This window comes from Zootoca vivipara, chromosome 8, assembly GCF_963506605.1.
Source record: "Zootoca vivipara chromosome 8, rZooViv1.1, whole genome shotgun sequence".
NCBI lineage: Eukaryota > Metazoa > Chordata > Lepidosauria > Squamata > Lacertidae > Zootoca > Zootoca vivipara.
In genome coordinates this window covers 2,936,010-2,956,427 of record NC_083283.1, presented here as the reverse complement: position 1 = coordinate 2,956,427, position 20,418 = coordinate 2,936,010, and the positions used below count along the sequence as shown (strand labels likewise).

The following is a 20,418-nucleotide window of genomic DNA, read 5'->3' as shown; positions in this document are numbered from 1 at the left end:
TGCAATAAAATAAAATAAAATAAAATGCCCTCAACCAAGTATCTCCCCACTCGCCTGCGTCTCCGGATTCCCCCAAACGAGCATTTCAAAAGTTTCCCGGCAAAAGCGCTGCAAATCCTTTTTTTTTTATGAACACTTCTAACGGTGACGTCAGAGCCGGCCCAGCCAACCCGCAGCTGTGCCGGTCCTCCCACGCCCCGCTTGGAATCCAACGGCGACCAATCAGGAGAGCGGAGGCGAAAGATGAATGGCCGCCTTCAGAAGGGCGGCGGGGATTCGCGCTAACCGTGCGGGGGAGGAACCGCGCGGCTCGATTGGCTCCCCGGCTCAAGCGGCGGGCGGAGTCTGGGCTGGACCACGTGGGTATTATGAGCTCAGCTCCTCGGAAAAAAGACACGATCCGGTCCGTCCGTTGCAGGTCGGGCGGGAGGCGGCGATGGAGAAACTGCGGCAGCTGCGAGTGGGCTTCATCGGGGCGGGGCGCATGGCCAGCGCTGTGGCCCAGGCGATCCTGCTGGCAGGTAAGGGCAGGTAGGAGAGGCAAGGTAGAGTTTGTGAGGGGGGGGAGGGGAACCTCCTGCATGCACAAAGTCCTAGAAAAAGCCTCCGTTGTGCCCAAATCAGCAACAAAATAACCTTTTGAGGCTAGGAAAGCCCCTTGTAGGAAAAATGAACGCCATCGGATTGCAAGTGAGGCTTGCTTTTGAGTAAACCTGCTGTAAGTGAGGGGGGTCCAAAGGTGGTGGATCTGACTGTTGCACGGTGCAAAGGGCGTCGGTTGAAAAACAGACTAAAAATTATTTCTGGCTAGAATACTTGCAGGGCGCTCGGCTAGGTGACCCTGGGAGGAGGCATAGTAACAGCAGGTACCTTGAGAAGGTGGTAGAAGATGGAGAGATCTCTGATGCCAAGCTAGTTCAGGTGTGCTGGATCTTTGGTTCTCCAGGTGGTGCTGAACTACAATTCCCATCAGCCCCAGCCCGCATAGCCAAAAGCCAGGGGTGATGGGAATTACAGTTCCACGACACCAGGCGGGCCAAAGGTTCCACACACCCGAGTCAGATAATGTTGGGTTATATGGGTAGAAAATCTCACTATGTAGATTCATAAGTCTATGTCCTACAGGACTTCTGTTTCTGCCTGGAATTGGGTGTTCAGAGCCTAGTGCATCTTAATAGCATTGGTAGCAAGCTCATTTAATTTTACAGCACAGTGTACAGGTGAAACTAAGAAAATTGGAATATCGTCAAAAAGTGCATTTATTTCAGTAATGCAACTTATTATTTTTTATTTTTCTCTTAAATTTTTGCAAATGCTTTCTTTTGGAAATTCCACAGTAATAAAATAAATAGTTACAATAATACAATAATAAACAAAAATAAACATCGCTATTGCAATTCATTAATTACATTCCATCTATAATTGACCTCCCTAACGACAAATAATTACAATTGCTACAAATAAATGCTTGACATATGTTGCTTTGCATGCCATGCATCAATCTCATAGATCGGTTTCACCTTTTAAGTTGCGTTACTGAAATAAATGCACTTTTCGACGATATTCTAATTTTCCGAGTTTCACCTGTAATCCTATGCACACTTAAGTTCCATTGAGTCTAATGCTACTTACTCTGAGAAACTACTACAGGATTGTAGTTGAAGAATAGGACTTAAAAGTGAAAGGGGGGGAAATCACTAAACTGACCCTAAAATACTAAAAGTCCATTTCAGTTACAGGTTCAGAGGAGGGTTTTTTTTTCTAGATGGGGTAAGTGGAGTCCTGACCACCCTTAGGCCATACTTTGTCCTGTGAAATACCTCCAAGTGGAATAATTTTTCCAAGGCCTTCAGACATGACAAAACTTGAGTAACAACAACCACCTCCGTGTCTATTAAGCAATACAGTATAAAACAGTAGCTCAATTATCTAGCACCAGGCTGCAAAATAGGTGGGGCTTACTTCAGAGTAAGTGTACTGCAAACTGTGTTGCAGAATGGGAGGTGGGGGAAAGTTTTGTAACAGAGTGTAACTGAGCTTTTTATGGCTTTACATCCATCATGGAAAATTACTCCGGCTCATGGAAAGATACTCGCCTGTCTTTGATGATTCCCTTCTTTGTTCCTTGAAGCATGTAATACCCCCACTAACAAACCCCGACTAAATCCTGTCCCATGGAAGTGCCAAATTGCCTAGTAAGTTGTGCAGGGGAAACTTGGCCAACAGCATGCCAGTTGCACAGTCAAGCTGATAAGGACTTCTAATTGCACATGGAAAATAATAATAATAATAATAATAATAATAATAATAATAATAATAATTATTTATTTATACCCCGCCCATCTGGCTGGGTTTCCCCAGACACTCTGGGCGGCTTCCAACAGAAAAATAAAACACAGTGATCTATTAAACATTAAAAGCCTCCCTAAACAGGGCTGCCTTCGGATGTCTTCTAAAAGTCTGGTAGTTGTTTTTCTCTTTGACATCTGATGGGAAGGCGTTCCACAGGGCGGGTGCCACTACCGAGAAGGCCCTCTGCCTGGTTCCTTGCAACGAGGGAACCGCCAGAAGGCCCTCGGTGCTGGACCTCAGTGTCCGGGCAAAACTATGGAGGTGGAGACGCTCCTTCAGGTATACTGAACCGAGGCCATTTAGGGCTTTAAAGGTCAGCACCAACACTTTGAATTGTGCTCGGAAACGTACTGGGAGCCAATGTATGACCAGCAGCTGGTAGAGCCAGGGAGTAACAAGGTCCTGAAAGGCATTATGTGCTAAGAGGAGTTCCCAAAATTTCCAAACATACTCCATGGGTGATCTCATCTAGAGTTTGTTTACTGTAATCTCATGACCCCTGTCTACATAAATGCATGGGTCCCCGTGGCTGGGCCTGACCACTCCAGGAGCCTTCCACAATTGGTTGCTGCAGCAAGGCACCCCTGACCACAGCTGCCGCCTGGCCAACGGGCAGGGCTGTGTCCAGGAGCATGCCAAAACGGCAAGCCCCATCTTTCAGGGGGAGTGTAACCCTATCACTGGGCTGGTTGGTCCCCTTGGCGAGAACACACCTGCCTTGTACAGTCTTGAGTTTCAACTTGTTCATCTGCATCCAGTCTATTCATGGGGTGGTTCAGAACCTCTACAGCTTCCCTGGACTGAGATGGCAAGGAGATCCAGAGCTGTGTGCCACCTGCGTATTGGTGACTGAGGACGCCAAAACTCTAGATTCTCTTTCTGTGTGGGTTTCATGTCGGTGTTAGGTAGGTAGACGGCAAGTTGGAAGCTTGTGGGACACCAGAAAACAAAAGGGCCAAGCAGGAGGGGGGGTGCACCTCGGAACTACCTTCTGGAATCTGCCCCCCCAGGAAAAGCCGGAGCCTCTTTATTACGACACACAGAAACCCCCTCCCGGGAAGGACACCGGGGTCGATGGCACCAAAAGTGGCTCAGGACGCCATCGGAAGGAACAGGGTCATTCTCCCCGGGGCCAGCGTCCAGCATCAGTCATCTACCGAGGCAACCAAGGCAGTTTCAGTCCCAAAACCAGGTTGGAAACCAGACTAAAAGGGCTGAAGATAATCTCCCTTTCCCAGGAAATCCTGGAGTAGGGTCAACACCCCACACCCAAACATCTTGTTCAAAAATGGAATGTTGGCGACCAGACGGTAAAATTTTGATAATTCTTGGGGGGTCTGGAGAGTTTCTTTAGCAAAGGATGAACTACTACAGTCTTTTAGTTACACTATCACATATATATTAATATTCGCAATCTAAGCCAGGGAAGCAGGGTCTGGAATAATAATAATAATAATAATAATAATAATAATATATTTATATGCTGCCCATTTGACTGGATTGCCAGCAATCTGGGTGGCTTCCAAGAAATTATGAAACCACAGCAAAACATCAAACATTAAAAGCTTCCCTAAACAGGGCTGCCTCCAGATGTCTTCTGTATGTTGTTGGGCTCACGACTCCTTTCCGTTCCAGTGGTTAGGGAAGATGGCAGGTAGAGTCTTGCACACCTGGAAGGCAACAGGTTGTCCACCCCTGCCCTGAATCACTTGGAGCCCAAATTCCCTGAGATTGGAGAAGGAAATCCTTTAAGGGGGTTCCCCCCCCCCAGAGGTGAAGATGTCAGAGGCTTTTCATTTGTGCCTTTTGGAATCTGTTCAGGGTCAAAACTTTCCTTTATCCACCTTTGTCAATAGTGGGGAACAAGTGTTTTTCTAGAGAATTTTGTGAGCTGCAGATGAATCTATTCTGACTTACTTAGATATGATGAGGCTGAACTTGTTGCCTTGTCCTTTTTTGCAAGACAGCTTGCAAAAACAGAGTGGTCTTTCTTCTGCTGGGCTCATGTTTGGGCAAGGCATAAGGTGCCGTACATTCAGCCAAGCTTTTTTTTCTCCACATCTCTCGCAGGAGAAGTCCAGGCAGTGAACATCTTTGCCAGTGCTCCATCCAACAGGAACCTGGAAAAGTTCCAGGTAAGTGAAGGTCAAATGTCAACAGGACCTGAATCAAAAAGGCCATGAAATGCTAAAAGCCTCCATTCAGTGGTGCCCGCTAACTTGGATGGCTTGAAAAGGACAATTCATTCTAACAAAGGAGGAATGGCTTTTAAAAGCAATAGAGTACTGTATGTTGAAATGGCAAACTGACAGCAATATTAAGAGATTGAAAAGATGAAATTCTTAAAGAAGAAGGGAAGCCCTTTTTGGACTACAGTGGTACCTCTACTTACGAATAACTCTACTTACGAATGTTTCTACTTACGAACAGAGCTCCGTCCGACATCTTGGATGCGGTTTAGATAGGATTTTTTCTACTTACGAATTTTTAGATAGGGTTGCTTCTACTTACGAATTTTTTCTCCCAATGCATTCCTATGGGATTCGACTTACAATTTTTTTCGACTTACGAATGTGCGTTCGGAACACATTAAATTCGTAAGTAGAGGTACCACTGTATTTGGAACCACTACAGTGGAACCTCGGTTTATGAACACCTCGGTTTATGAATTTTCGGTTTATGAACGCCGCGGACCCATCTGGAACGGATTAATTCACTTTCCATTACTTTCAATGGGAAAGTTTGCTTCAGTTTATGAACGCTTCAGTTTATGAACAGACTTCCGGAACCAATTGTGTTCATAAACCGAGGTACCACTGTACAGTATAATCAAATGAAATCGCAGGCAGGATTCGAGATAGGAGCAGCGGAAGTAAAATGACAAAGTAAATGTGTTAGAGGGCTTTCTGTAATAGACAAGTGTTTGATCTATAATGCAGTAGAAAAGGGTATGAACAAAACCACTTGGGACATGGAAAGACGTTGCTATTTAATTTGAAGACAGTTTGCAAAAAAATTGAAAATTCAATAAAAGTTACATTAAAAAAAGAAACGGGCACTTCAGATCTGTAGATCCATGGAAAAATTAAGCACTGGGAAATGTTCTGCCCCACATCACTGTGTGTCTAGACACCAGTTAGCTAGAGTACATGAGTGGGGAAGCTGTGTGTGCTGTTCACTCGTCGCAGTTGTGGCTTTCCTAGAGCCATGTACTCGACCACTGTCAGAAACAGTATACTGGGCTGTATACCTGCAGAGCATGAAGTTCTAATGTTCTTATCTTGTGACCTCTCTTTTGAATAAAGACTTTTGAGTGCAAGACAACACACTGTAACTTGGAAATTCTGGAGAACTGCACCATCGTATTCCTGGCTACCAAGCCCGATGTGCTCCCCGCGGTTCTGCGAGAGATCGCATCTGCTGTCACCAAAAAACACGTTGTTGTCTCCATGGCAGCTGGAGTCACACTGCAGGCCTTAGAAGAGGTGAGTTCTTGGAGGAGCAAGACCCCAGGCCCATCCCCATAGGCACACCCAGCACTGTGAAGTAGGGTGTTGGTGCTGCCGCAACCTGGTATGTGCAGGTATAGGGAGAGGCTGCAGCTCACGGGAAGAACCCAGGTTTTGCACACATCGTGTCGAATCCTTGGCACCTGCCGTTTAAACAGAATCTCTGTTAGCAGAGAGGGCCAGTGCTAGTCCTACTCAGAGTAGACTCACGGAAATGAAGGCGCATGACTAACCTGGGGCCCTTATTTAATTAGTTGTAATCTGCACTTTAATAAAAATAAACATATTGAGGTTTGCAACATGTAAGGAAAAAATCAATCAAAAAGCATAAGTGAATTTGTTGTTGTTGTTGTTGTTGTTTAGTCATGTCCGACTAAACGATGCCTTATGAGGAACGGCTTAGGGAGCTGGGTATGTTTAGCCTGGAGAAGAGAAGGTTAAGGGGTGATATGATAGCCATGTTCAAATATATAAAAGGATGTCACATAGAGGAGGGAGAAAGGTTGTTTTCTGCTGCTCCAGAGAAGCGGACACGGAGCAATGGATTCAAGCTACAAGAAAGAAGATTCCACCTAAACATTAGGAAGAACTTCCTGACAGTAAGAGTTGTTCGGCAGTGGAATTTGCTGCCAAGGAGTGTGATGGAGTCTCCTTCTTTGGAGGTCTTTAAGCAGAGGCTTGACAGGCATATGTCAAGAATGCTTTGATGGTGTTTCCTGCTTGGCAGGGGGTTGGACTGGATGGCCCTTGTGGTCTCTTCCAACTCTGATTCTATTACTCTTCGTGACCCCATAGACCAGCGCACGCCAGGCACTCCTGTCTTCCACTGCCTCCCGCAGTTTGGTCAAACTTATTTTGGTGGCTTCGAGAACACTGTCCAACCATCTCGTCCTCTGTCGTCCCCTTCTCCTTGTGCCCTCCATCTTTCCCAACATCAGGGTCTTTTCCAGGGAGTCTTCTCTTCTCATGGCCAAAGTATTGGAGCCTCAGCTTCAGGATCTGTCCTTCCAGTGAGCACTCAGGGCTGATTTCCTTAAGAATGGATAGGTTTGATCTTCTTGCAGTCCATGGTGAATACTTGCTGGTTAAAAAGGAAATTCATACTGCAAAGGCTTGTCTAAAGATTAGTTAATTTCAATGGGTTCGCTCAGAGTAAATCTTGGTCGAACACAACCCTTAGATCAGTGGTTCCCAAAGTGGGTGGTACTGCCCCCTGGGGGGATTTTGGGATTACTTGGGTATGCTAAGAGGCAAGGGGTGGCAGGGGAAAATGACTATCAGATTTTGAAAAGCTGGTATCGCTGGACTAAGTTCATCTGTTTCGTTCAATTAATTAAACCAAACAGTTTTAATTGGATTTTGAATAAATGAGCAATTATGGTTTCCAGTTTTAGAGAGCTAAGTCAGTAGAGCATGAGGCTCTTAATCTCAGGGTTGTGGGTTTGAGCCCCATGTTGGGCAAAACATTGCTACATTGCAGGGGGTTGGACTAGATGACACCCATGGTCCCTCCCAACCCCACAATTCTATGCTTCTATGATTATCTTAGTGGGTCACGTTGGCTACTGTTCTGAATGTTTTTAATAGGATAGGGCGCACTAGGGATGAGTTTATGGAACCAGGGGGGGTGGCCCTAAAACATTTGGAAACCACTGCCTTAAATTCCCCATAACCTCTAGGTAATATTCACATTATCCACTCAGCTTAAACTACATCTCCTTAAACAACCTGTTCTGAATGCTAGGAATCCCTGCAGAATGTTGTATCTTAAGCTCATTCCCTGTGGGTAGTGGCTAAATGTTAGGTAAAGCATCCCTGCTTGCAACACTTAATGCACATTCCCTCTTCTGCTTTTCTGGGGCTCCACAGCTGCTTCCGGCTGGGACCAAAGTGCTGCGGATCATGCCCAACCTTCCCTGCGTGGTCCAGGCGGGCGCCACCGTTGTGGCTCGGGGCACCTGCGCTGATGAAGAGGATGTGGCCCTGCTGAAGAGGCTGCTGTCTCACAGCGGGCTGTGTGAAGAGGGCCCCGAATCCTACATCGACATCCACACGGGGCTGAGCGGCAGCGGCGTTGCCTATGTGAGCTGCTTTTTCTGTTGGGTCCGCAAGTGGCCTTTTACATAGTAGGCATGGCATTGGGCTTAAACACAGCCAGGAAAGAAAACCTAAAGGCCAAGGCTGCATATTCTGCAGTTCTCGCCTTGGCCACCCCCTTTCTACGTTCGGGGTCCCCCATTGTGCATGGCTGCCCATTGGAGCTTCAGGCATTGCTGGAGTACGACGCTTCAGCATCTTATTGCTTTGGCATGCCAGTGGCAATGGTGAGAGTTGGAGTCCAACATCATATTCAGATTAGCCAAGTACAAGTTAGTTAACCCTTGCCTTGAGCTTCAAGTTAATGCATGTGTTAGTTTAAACCACATGAGGGCACTGTTTTTCTAGCAACCATGACAGCACTTATAATCTTTGCTTAGTCTAAGTTAACTCTACCCCTAAAAGCGGAGGCATTTTGGTTACTTTTCTCTCCCTTGTTGATACCAAGATGCCTGCTACTTTTGCTCTCTCATCTCATGCTGTAAATAGTCCCTGCATGAATAAAGCCTTTGAACTCCAGAAAGTGATTGTTCTAATCTAATTAGAAGGTCTGGTAACGGTTTCCTCTTCTTTATTCTCTCCCCATCGCCACAGGCGTACATGTTTGCTGAAGCATTGGCGGAAGGTGCCGTAAAGATGGGGATGCCGACAGCTATGGCCCAGAAGATTGCTGCTCAGACCCTCTTGGTAAGGAGCTGTGATTACGGCCAACCTCCTCTGTCTCTCCACCATCCCATCTCACAGCCTCCATCCCTCGATAATCTCCCTTGGTAACCCCTAGGTTTAAATGATTGCAATGTGTTATATGTAGGGATGCCTCTGAAGACAGTTCGGAAGCCTCGGCTGGTACAGAACTCAGCAGCCAGGTTGCTCACTGGGGCAAGACGGTTTGCAGCCCAACTGCACGGGCTGCCAAGTAGGTTCTGTGCCTAATTCAAAGTGCTGGTTAAACCACTCAGGGTTGCAATACCTCAAGGACCGCCTCTATATGAACCAACCCAGACCCTGCAATCATCCTGCAACACAGGGATCTTTTGCCTAACATAGATCTTGAAGCCATAACCCTGGGATTAAGAGTCACATGCTCTACAGACCGAGCTAAGGCTCTATAATTATTTCCTCGAAGCTTGAATTTCTCCTCTCCTGGATTCTTTTTAATTTGATGTTTTCATTGTTGTAAACTGCTTTGAGATTTACTATTTAAAATAACAGTAAGGGGGCAGAGTTACAGAGAACAGCCCCCATCATAAAGCCCAGCTCCTCAACCAGTCAGAGCTCCAGCAGCGGGTCCAGTGAAGGGCAGGAGGAAGTGAGCAAGTCGGTACAGGGCTCCGGCAGCAGACAGGTGCCCTTTCCCCCCCAACACCTGATTTGAGGCGTGCCAGCTCCTGTAGGAGCAAGGGGCGGCGCTTTGGAGTCCCCAAACTACTTTGCTGGGCGCGTAGCTGGAAAGCGCCATTGCAAGATTCTGATGAAGACTGAACAGTCATGTTTCCTCTATTTCTTGCAGTGTAAATAAGTATGCACCAATAAAAGCCTTGAAGACACGACGGTGTGGAGCGTCGTCACTTGAGGGTAGCCACCAGCATCCCTGACAATAACAAACAACCCCCTTGCAGGGGGGGCGGGGAGGAAACCCAGAGCGTAGACATTCCATTGTGTCGGCCATAACCTAGGTTTAAGGTGTCATTTGGCAATTAGATTATATATCTGAGTTTCTAACACTGTCTGTGATCGAGCAGTGATTTGAACTTGGGTTCCTTGTGTGGAAATCCCGTGCGCCATCCACACCCCACCTTACCCCCGGCCGTCGACCCCGAAACTGTATTTGTTGTCTTTTCTTCCAGGGAGCAGGAAAAATGATCCTCGAAACAGGAGAGCACCCAGCGGTTCTGAGAAGTGCTGTTTGCACCCCAGGGGGAACGACCATCCACGCTTTGCATGAGCTGGAAAAGGGGTCTCTTCGCTCTACCGTCATGAACGCTGTGGAGGCAGCCACCAGCCGCGCTCGGACATTGGGCAAGCGATAAGAGAGGGTGGGCATGTGGTAGCCTTGGCGATGGAGGCCCCTGCATCTTATGTGTGGGATCAGGATGGAGAACCATCTGAAAGAAGATAGGGAAGAATTCTGGGGCAGGTGGCCTGGAGCTGTGGCACATCTGAATTTCATAATGCGGTCTGTTTGGAAGATTGACACTCATGGGATTCCCCCCCCCCCAGTGACTCCACAGCAAGGGAAGAATCCACACTGGTGGCAATCATCATCTCTCTCCGAGCCCTCAATATTATTAAACACACCCAACTCCAGGCTTCCTATTGACATGTTGGCTTCTCTTGTGTCCTTATTATGTACCAAAGTTACCTGAGCATACAAGCACTAGCAGAAACGAGCCTTTTGCACTGTAAAATGTAAAGGACCCCTGACAGTCAAGTCCAGTTGTGAACGACTCTGGGGCTGCGGCGCTCATCTCGCTTTACTGGCCGAGGGATCCGACGTTTTGTCTGCAGATAGTTTTTCTGGGTCATGTGACCAGCATGACAAAGCTGCTTCTGGCAAACCAGAGCAGTGCATGGAAATGCCGTTTACCTTCCCGCCGGAGAGATACCTATTTATCTACTTGCACTTTGACATGCTTTCAAACTGCTAGGTTGGTAGGAGCAGGGACCGAACAACGGGAGCTCATAGAATCATAGCGTTGGAAGAGACCACAAGGGCCATCCAGTCCAACCCCCTGCCAAGCAGGAAACGCCATCAAAGCAGTCTTGACATATGCCTGTCAAGCCTCTGCTTAAAGACCTCCAAAGAAGGAAACTCCACCACACTCCTTGGTAGCAAATTCCATAGCTCTTATTGTCAGGAAGTTCTTCCTAATGTTTAGGTGGAATCTTCTTTCTTGTAGTTTGAATCCATTGCTACAAGAAAGAAGATTCCACCTAAACGTTAGGAAGAACTTCCACCTAAACATTAGGAAGAGCTCACCCCGTCGTGGGGATTCGAACCACCGACCTTCCGATCGGCAAGCCCTAGGCTCAGTGGTTTAGACCACAGCGCCAGCCGAGTCCCTGTTTTCCACGGTACCTCCCTTTAAAAGAAGCTGCACTTCTGGTACAGAGGATGGTGTTGATGGAAGTAGCAAAGGAACACATCTGGCAGAGTAAACATCAATTGCAGATGAACCAAAGACTGGCTGGTTAAATAAGAACATAAGGAGAGCCTGCTGGATCAGGTCCGCGGCCCATCTAGTCCAGCATCCTGTTCTCACAGTGGCCAACCAAATTTGTCCTCTATTGGGAAGCCCATAAGCAGGATCCAAGCACAAAGAGCCCTCTCCCTGTGGCTTCCAGCAAACTGGCATTCAGAAGCATAGCCCTTGTGGCTCACAGCTATTGGTAGTGCACTGAAGCGCCTTAGGAGCATAGAAGCTGCATTATATTGAATCAATATTTACGCTGACAAAACAGCAACCGTTTCAGAGTTCTTTCCCACCTCTTCCTGGGGTTGGCTGCGAATAGAGTGCGATACTTTCTAAATGTGCTCTGCCACTGAGCTATAGGTGTCCTACGTGGACCTAACACAGCATAGGGTTGAGCTGGAAGTGTTAAAAAGGGACCGAAATTGTACATTGCTCACAGTGCAAGGGAGACAGGACTTTTCCTTTCACAGGTTCCGATCGGGCCCAGGCAAGCGTGCTTCGTTCAAAGTTTGTGCATGTGCTGTGATCTGGGGTGCCACTTGTTGTGGTCATGTTGGATTGCTGTGAGAAATTATGACGAATGGAGCAAGCCATTGTGTCATGATGAAAGCATCTCTTCCAATTTTCCCTAGGCCCGGCAGTCACGCATTCACACAAACCATTTGCTTACTTGCCAGGCATCCTTTCAAAGCATCTTGCCTACCGTAAAGATATAAGATAGCTTTGATGTAGCTCTGTAGGTAGATTTCTTTCCTTTCCTGAGTTTATTGCCCCCGGGATTTCCGAAGGGCATTCCTTCCTTGCCCTCTGTTTATCTGTTTTATTATGCATGCTTCAAAGTAGTCTTTGTAGTTTTAAATAAGTTTATTATTACCTCACTCTGCCCCACGTGGCATTTTGAAGTGTCCAGAGAGAATTTGATTGGTTCTTACAAGATGCTGCGCTGAAATTATTTTGTTAATAAAAACAACCTGACACAGGGAGAGAGGCAGGCACTTTGCATGCACTTCCCACATGCTCAGAGTCTTGCAGGAGAAGCCTCATGTGCTTCTCTTTTGTTATTACTCAGGAGCCAGTTCCTCAACTGCTTTCGGGACCCAACCTGTGATGCCAAAAAAAAGAAAACGTGTGAGGCGAAGAAAGAAACCGTGTGAGGCCACAGAAGGAACTTCTGCACTGGATTCCCCTCAGAAGTTAGCAGCTATCCCTGGGCAGTGTGGACCCCCCCTGCAAAAGGTCCATGGGCTGAACGATCTCATTCGCTTGGAAAAAGCCCCAAATATCCCTTCAGGTGAGATCATGGGAAGCAGACTATCACAATTGCAGGAAAAGCATAAGAATAAGTTATTATTTTCCACCTCCATCATTCTGCCCGGACACTGAGGTCCAGCACCGAGGGCCTTCTGGCGGTTCCCTCGTTGCGAGAAGCCAAGTTGCAGGGAACTAGGCAGAGGGCCTTCTCGGTGGTGGCGCCTGCCTTGTGGAACGCCCTCCCAACAGATGTCAAAGAGGAAAACAACTACCAGACTTTTAGAAGACATCTGAAGGCAGCCCTGTTCAGGGAGGCTTTTAATGTTTAATAGATTACTGTGTTTTATTTTTCTGTTGGAAGCCGCCCAGAGTGGCTGGGGAAACCCAGCCAGATGGGCGGGGTATAAATAATAAATTATTATTGTTATTGTTATTATTATAGATCAAGTAGGGCATGGTAAGCACTTAGTCTCCCTTGTTGATAAATTGTTGTTAGAGATTGCAAAATTCTGTCCTTGGTTTCCCGAGCGAGGTACTTTAGATATAGGAAAATGGGATAGAGTGGGAATTGCGCTGCATAATTATCCTTAGGCACCTCCACAAGTCTTGCACATTTGGCGTTTGTGTAGAGATGAGGTTGCAAAACTGTCTAATCCGTTGCTGCAACCTCTAGTCATTACCGCTAATGCTCCAAAATTATTACCGCCAAAACAGCCTCTATATTTGCAGCCTCCTTCTGAGCCCCTGCCGGCTGTAATTGCATTGGCACCTTCTGCTTCATGGCCTGGCTCAGGTGCAGATTACATGCCAGCTTCTTCAGAAGAGGCATCGCAGACTCCAGTGCAACAATTGGCTACTCAAATTATGACGGAAGTAAGTAGCGAGGACATTGCTGATGTGCTGCCTCTCTTAGCTGTGTGTCCTGTTGTTCAAAATGCACAGAGTCATGGAGTTCGTGGATCTTTACCCTTCACAGTTCTTAAAGAACTAAAGCGGAGTGTGACAGAAAATGGCATTTTCCGCTGGCCTTTTAGATGGGCTAAGACAGGCGCCAGCAAGGTTATCCAGCCATGGGCTGGCCGGGCGCAGCGTGACGCCGGAAATGGTGTCTGCGCATGTCCACAGCGCCAGAAATTGCTTCTGCAGTTGCGCAGATGCCGGAAATCACGCCTGCGCAGAAGCGGTTTTCGGTGTCTGCGCAGACACCATTTCCGGTGCCACTTGGCGAGTCCCAGCGCCACGCTGCGCCAGTTTAGTGCAGCGTGGGGGGGGGACTCACCGAGCGAGCGGCTCGCTCCATGGGCTGGCCCATTGCCAGCTATTCGGGGAATCGCTTGGAGATCAAAGAGTTAGGCCACAGGATTTATGTGATGTTGCATCGGTACTTCTGTTTACTTTAAATCAATCAACTTTTTCCTTTCCTAATAAGTTTTCTCCTATGGAATGTCCCCTTGGAACGCCCTCTAGTGCTACCCAACTTGGCTTGGGAGGGACCTGTTCCTTTGATTGCCTGGGGACATGGTTTTGCTTCTGTTCTCACCCCCTCAGGTCCCTTGTGGTCACCAAGATCTGCAGAATACAGTTCTGGAGCTGGCAATGGCCATGACCCTGGCTGCACCCCTAGAGGCTCAGCGAACTCGTGGGAAAGCTCAACGTGCCCGACCTCTTCCTCATACGGCTGCTGGCTGTCCGAAAGGAACCTGGAGAATGCTGAAGACTTTGCTTCTGATGATGCCTATTCATATGGCACATGACACAAACATGGGGAGGTGTTTTTCTGATTGGATTCAGAAAGGTCTCCTTCAATATGCCAATCTGCATGATTGGGGGGAAAATAATGAAAACATTACCTCCTGATGCTATTTCATTATACACACCTAGAGTTACTACCACACCAGATACCTATTATGGTAAAATTGTGAATTGTTGTAAAAAAAAATGAGTCATTGTTTGCACACAGGAACTCTAGCCTGGAATTGCACTCATGTTCAGCAGATAACATTCAGTTATGTTGAATGTTCGCTTACCAGATGGTTGGTTTTTAACATGTAATCAAAAGAAGTTATAATTACATTCCTGCCATTCTGTCTGATACTCCGTGCTTCCTCAGTAGGCTGACATTGATCAAGACTGGTCGGTCAGCTTTAGAACTGGATAGATTCGAACCTGGCTCATATATGGTTTATTAGTTGTTACTATTTTAATTAGCATTTGCTGTTTTACACAATGCATTCCTTCTTGACTTTCCTTTATATCAAAATAAGAAAAATAAAACAAAACAAAACATAAAAACGGTGAGATGTGGTGGTCATGTCGAGAGCTGGGTATGTTTAGCCTGGAGAAGAGAAGGCTAAGGGGTGATATGATAGCCATGTTCAAATATATTAAAGGATGTCATATAGAGGAGGGAGAAAGGTTGTTTTCTGCTGCTCCAGAGAAGCGGACACGGAGCAATGGATTCCAACTACAAGAAAGAAGATTCCACCTGAACATTAGGAAGAACTTCCTGACAGTAAGAGCTGTTCGGCAGTGGAATTTGCTACCAAAGAGTGTGGTGGAGACTCCTTCTTTGGAGGTCTTTAAGTGGAGGCTTGACAGGCATATGTCAAGAATGCTTTGATGGTGTTTCCTGCTTGGCAGGGGGTTATACTGGGTGGCCCTTGTAGTCTCTTCCAACTCTGTTGTTGTTGTTTAGTCATTTAGTCGTGTCCGACTCTTCGTGACCCCATGGACCATAGCACGCCAGGCACTCCTGTCTTGCACTGCCTCCCGCAGTTTGGTCAAACTCATGTTCGTAGCTTCAAGAACACTGTCCAACCATCTTGTCCTCTGACGTCCCCTTCTCCTAGTGCCCTCTATCTTTCCCAACATCAGGGTCTTTTCCAAGGATTCTTCTCTTCTCATGAGGTGGCCAAAGTATTGGAGCCTCAGCTTCACGATCTGTCCTTCCAGGGAGTACTCAGGGCTGATTTCCTTAAGAATGGATAGGTTTGATCTTCTTGCAGTCCATGGGACTCTCAAGAGTCTCCTCCAGCACTCAGCCTTCTTTATGGTCCAGCTCTCACTTCCATACATCACTACTGGGAAAACCATAGCTTTAACTATACGGACCTTTGTCGGCAAGGTGATGTCTCTGCTTTTTAAGATGCTGTCTAGGTTTGTCATTGCTTTTCTCCCAACTCTATGATTTCTCTCTTCCAACTCTATGATTCTATGATTCTATGCTATGAAAAATTATGACGAATGGAGCAGGCTATTGTGTCATGATGAAAGCATCATTTGACTGGGCTTGACTCATAAGCATATTTTCTGATCTAATCCAGCAAGGCGCTGCATCTCTTCCAATTTTCCCTAGGCCTGGCAGTCACGTATTCACACAAACCATTTGCTTACTTGCCAGGCATCCTTTCAAAGCATCTTATATAAGATAGCTTGGATGTAGCTCTGTTACTCTGTAGCTAATTTCTTTCCTGAGTTTATTGCCCTTGGGATTTCCGAAGTGCATTCCTTCCTTACCCTCTGTTTATCTGTTTTAATATGCATGCTTCAAAGTAGTCTTTGTAGTTTTTAAAAAGTTTATTATTACCTCACTCTGCCCCACGTGGCATTTTGAAATGTCCAGAGAGAATTTGATTGGTTCTTACAAGATGCTGCGCTGAAATTCTTTTGTTAATAAAACGACCTGACACAGGGAGAGAGGCAGGCACTTTGCATGCACTTCCCACGTGCTCAGAGTCTTGCAGGACAAGCCTCATGTGTTTCTCTTTTGTTATTACTCAGGATCTACTCAACTGCTTTTGGAACCCAACAGCCACTGTCTTACTGGGGCCAGGGAGCAAAAGGAAGGGCATAAATCCATTACATTAAAATAACTGGATCCCACCTGCTGATCTCTATCACAGAATTGGAAAACAATAAATTGAATAAAAGGCTTCTATTTCCCAATAATTGCTGTACTCTGAGATGGAAAAAGAGTCTGCTTCTTGAGCATGTTCAGGAATCATTTTGTCCCCCCCCCCAAATTCTGTAATAGGACAGCATTAACCCCCCAAAGCTCCAAACACTCACAAGATGTGAAAATTAAAGTCTCTGAAGTCCAATTCAAGTCTGTTCACAAGTGAGAGACTAGTAGCTGTACCATTGCACTTCATTAAATTGATTCTTTGGCTGGCAGGCAAGGCGGGTCTCTTATTTCCGACGCATCCAAGGAACTCGTAACCCATGGAGGGTTAGCACCACCTCATCTCTCTGTCACCCAAAGCTTCCTGAGCATCTCACCCAGGCATCCCCAAACTTCGGCCCTCCGGATGTTTTGGACTACAATTCCCATCATCCCTGACCATTGGACCTCTTAGCTGGGGATCATGGGAGTTGTAGGCCAAAACATCTGGAGGGCCGCAGTTTGGGGATGCCTGATCTCACCAGTCCTGATCCAGTGTGCTTCTTAGAAAGGCATAGTTGTTGATTTTTAAAAAGAGGAGATTCAGCAAGAAACTAAGGAGGAAATATGGAGAGGGGAATAGCAAGCAGCCCTTTCAACAAGTGTGATAAGCTTACAAAAAAGGTGGGTGAGGGGAGTTACCAAATAGTCAGTTCTGATGCTGTGGACGGCATAAAATAGGTAGGGAGTACTATATTCCTGCCTAGGCTCTCTTCCCATTGCACAGCTCTGCCCCTTTCATACATAACTGCTTTTTAAGTAACATTTGAATTCTAGAGCGCTCTCCTGTACTTCTGTGCATTCCTTATTCTATTAGAGTGTTCCCACATGGCCAGCTTACACCTCAATCTTTTGTTTGACATTGGAAAACCACTGCAAACTCCCCACCCCTTTTGCAGGGAGCATTCTCCCCCCCCCCCCGAATCTCTTTGAACTTGCAGCGAGATTGTCTCCACCTTGGGACAACTTTTTCAACCTGTTTGCTGGACAGGACAAGTCTTTAATTTTGCCCTGCATAGAGTGTGCTCGAAAGGAAACCTCCACCATGCAAAAATTCTAAGTAAGAAGGAAGTCCATATGGTTCCACCATGAGGATCAGGCAAGAATTGCACCCTGAGCAAACGGTTTAGGGAGCAGAGGCACCTCTCCTGTAATAGCCGCTTTTTTCCAACCCCCAGAACTTGGGGAGTCAAGCCCCTTTAACAGCCTCACCCCAATACTCATAAGAAGGGGGTAAGGAACTATCCTGTTCTGCCCTGATTGTGCCGTATTTGCACCTCCCAGTGATTATGGGCACACGGCACCATCTCCTATTGCTGCATAAAGAGTAAACACTTCCACCAGATATGTAGGTGAGTGCAATAATCTGGTTAGCTGTTTTGCTCTGAGCCTCCTTGCCAAGAGTCGGGCTCAGCTGCCTTCTTCAGCCTTTGCGCCATGCTGATGAAGGACCGGAGCTGGACCACCTTCAGCGTCCCAACTTCCTGGGGATCCTGGCTCTCCAGCCAGCGCAAGGCCTTCTGCAGGCCTTGTATTGCTTCCTGGGCAGTGGGCAGCGGAGTATCTCCCATTCCATCCCTCCCGCCACCTCCACCATCTCTTGTCTCAACTGTTTCTTCCTCCTCCTCGCCTTCCCCTTCCTCTGTGTCCGGAATGACATCATCTAAGTGGAGCCAATCGGCCACTTCTTCTGGAGCCAGGCCCTTGCAGGTAAGGGCAGCCAGGTGTACGAGGTCAGCGAAGTCCAGGTTGTCCACACCTGCAGAAGCCTCTCCCGACTCCTCCTCTTCCCCTCCAGAGTGGGGCTCAAAGGCTGCACGCAGGCCAAGCAGCCAACATTTCTCAATGGATCCAGCCGGGATGAGATCCCAGGACAGGCCAGCTAGGCAGAGCATATCCTCCAGGAGAAAAGAGCGGCCAAAGTCCAGCTCTTCATCAGCTTTTTCAGACTCCCCCATGGCTCTTCCTCTCACTAGGCACGCCACGGCCAAACGCAACAACTCCCGCTTGTAGAGCTGCTTGAAGGCCGAAACAACGCCCTGTTCCAGCGGCGCCGAAATGCGGCCTCCGCCTCCCAGCGACCCTCCTGCCGCCTTGGAAAGGAAGAGCGCTCGGATGGACCCGTCCGGAGTTTGAAGCTGGGACGGCTCTTCGGGGTGCATGGAGGGGCAGCTAAGCAGAATGACGGCTTTTTGCTGGAGGCAGCTGCGACGCAAAAAGCGCTTCACGCTAGGCACGAAATCGTCAAAGAACCAAATCCGCAGCAGGGAGCGACCCAGCCGGGCCCGGGGGCTGTAGCGGTAGCAAGCCGAGAGCGTCTCCCTCTTGTGGCACTGGAGGCAAGGAAAGTCCCGCAGGCCTCCCACTACCAGCGGCTTCAGCTTGTGGGAGCCAGTTAGATTTGCGGCGAGCAGTACCGTGACCCGGTCTACCGCCCGTGATGGAAGAGGCTGCGGGAGGCAGCAAGGCTGTGGCAGTCGGGCCTGGCCAGGCAGCAGCTTCCAATAAAGCCCGGTGATCTTAGCGTTATAGATTTGGTCATCGCTGTACCCGCCTTCATCTGGTGGCGCAGCAGCCACGGGCGGGCGGAGATGGTCGGAGAAGGCCGAGCAGGGGGAAACAGCATCTGCTTCCGCTCGGAGGGCAGGCGTGTCGCCCACCACCCCTAAGCCGCCCCCCTCGCGTTGGTTGGAAATGCCGTGCCGCTTCTGCCACCGCCAGAACCACCCGTGGCTGGCCTTGAAGGTGCACTCGGGCCCATAGATCTGCCGTGCAAAGGCTTCGGCCTGGGCCTGGATGGTGGGTCCGGAGAGCGGCACACCGTGATGGCGCAAGGCAAGGAACCACGTGTAGACGGCGCGGTCAATCTCCTCCTCGTTGGCCAGGCGCATCTTCTTGCGGTGGGTGCCCACGTCGCCCCCCAACTGGTCCAGGAACCAGCGCAGTTTGCTTTCGTCCTTCAGCCAGCCGCGGAGGGTGCCGCCGGGGACCCCGAAATCCCGGCACACCGAGGCCTGCCGCTCGCCCCTCTTCACGCGCTCGATGGCCTGTAGCTTGTCCTTGATGGAGTAGGCCCGGCGGAAAGCCATCTTGGACGGCGGCAGCGGGGAAGATGCGGTGGCACGGGGGGCCCGTCTTGCAAGATCGTCGTCAGGCTTGCTGCAGGGCGGGCACGGGTGCGAGGAGCCTGCAGGCTCACCCGACGCTGGTGGCCGTTTCATGGGTGAGGCCTGGTCCCCCTCAGGGCTGCCTGGGGCCCCGATTCCTTCCACTGCAGGGAGGAGGGCACCTTGCCCCCCTGCCATGGCGGGCTCCCGTCAAAGGCCCCTGAGGAAGTGTCCCAAACAAGAAAGAGGCAGGCTTATTGTCGGGGGGGGGGGCAATAAAAACAAGTCACGGGAAAAGCGGGGCGCGTTATATGCGGGGAGAGCTGAAAAGCGAGGGAGGGGCGGAGCGGCCGCCTTTGTCTTCTCTGCCTCTCTCGCCTTCCGATAGGGCAGGGCGGCCTAGAAGGCGCATGCGCGGCGGGACAGCTCCCTTTCCGTCCCCCCATCCTCTTCTCTCCATGGAATCGTCCTCTCCTCTGCTGCTCTCCCCCATGTTTTGCGGTCTGTTGGACTCTTTCATGATGCTCCCTTTTGGATCGTTCCAACCCGTCGAATCCGGGGAGGGGGGGAATCGTCCAGTGAAAGAAACTGGGATTTCTGACTTCTAAAATCCGCAAGTCTGTTTCACCGGATATGTTGCCATAAAAAGCAACAACCTCAGGGATTACCTTTCTAAAAGGCTAGCCTCACGCTGCCGTCAGCCTGTTATGCCTTTTCACTCCCCCCTCCACTTTCACCGGACCGGACTATTCCATTGACGACACCGCTGGTAGGGGGGGAGAAAATTTAAAGAAAACGTATTAACTTCATCTGCACATTGATGACCGTTAGTAAGATTATTAACCCTCCTCCCAAAAAACATTCACCACTCTATTTGCTCCGCGCCTATCCAACTTCCTCCTTTTCCTCTCCTTGGACCCGTTCCCTCCCCCCCCATTTCGAAGCGGGAATGGCGCGTCCCGAGCAGC

General features: G+C 48.5%; 2 protein-coding genes across 3 annotated transcripts; one reads left to right on the top strand and one right to left on the bottom strand.

The window, feature by feature from the left end:
• The first annotated feature begins 379 nt into the window (after positions 1 to 379).
• Positions 380 to 14,824, top strand: PYCR3 (pyrroline-5-carboxylate reductase 3). 2 transcript variants are annotated; one of them, XM_060277556.1, is made up of 8 exons: positions 380 to 521; positions 3,363 to 3,662; positions 4,423 to 4,487; positions 5,658 to 5,837; positions 7,731 to 7,943; positions 8,553 to 8,645; positions 9,806 to 12,443; positions 13,952 to 14,824. In XM_060277556.1, the coding sequence occupies exons 1-7, from the start codon at positions 437 to 439 to the stop codon at positions 9,986 to 9,988; spliced, it is 1,119 nt and encodes a 372-aa protein (XP_060133539.1). In that variant the 5' UTR covers positions 380 to 436; the 3' UTR covers positions 9,989 to 12,443; positions 13,952 to 14,824. The 2 variants fall into 2 exon arrangements, with proteins under 2 accessions (XP_060133539.1, XP_060133540.1); XM_060277557.1 differs by lacking the exon at positions 3,363 to 3,662 and having other exon boundaries at positions 13,952 to 14,823.
• A 782-nt stretch (positions 14,825 to 15,606) lies between these two features.
• TIGD5 (tigger transposable element derived 5) lies at positions 15,607 to 19,919 on the bottom strand. The gene has a single exon (XM_060277555.1). The coding sequence runs from the start codon at positions 19,646 to 19,648 to the stop codon at positions 17,714 to 17,716; it is 1,935 nt and encodes a 644-aa protein (XP_060133538.1). The 5' UTR covers positions 19,649 to 19,919; the 3' UTR covers positions 15,607 to 17,713.
• Between the last annotated feature and the right edge of the window lie 499 nt (positions 19,920 to 20,418).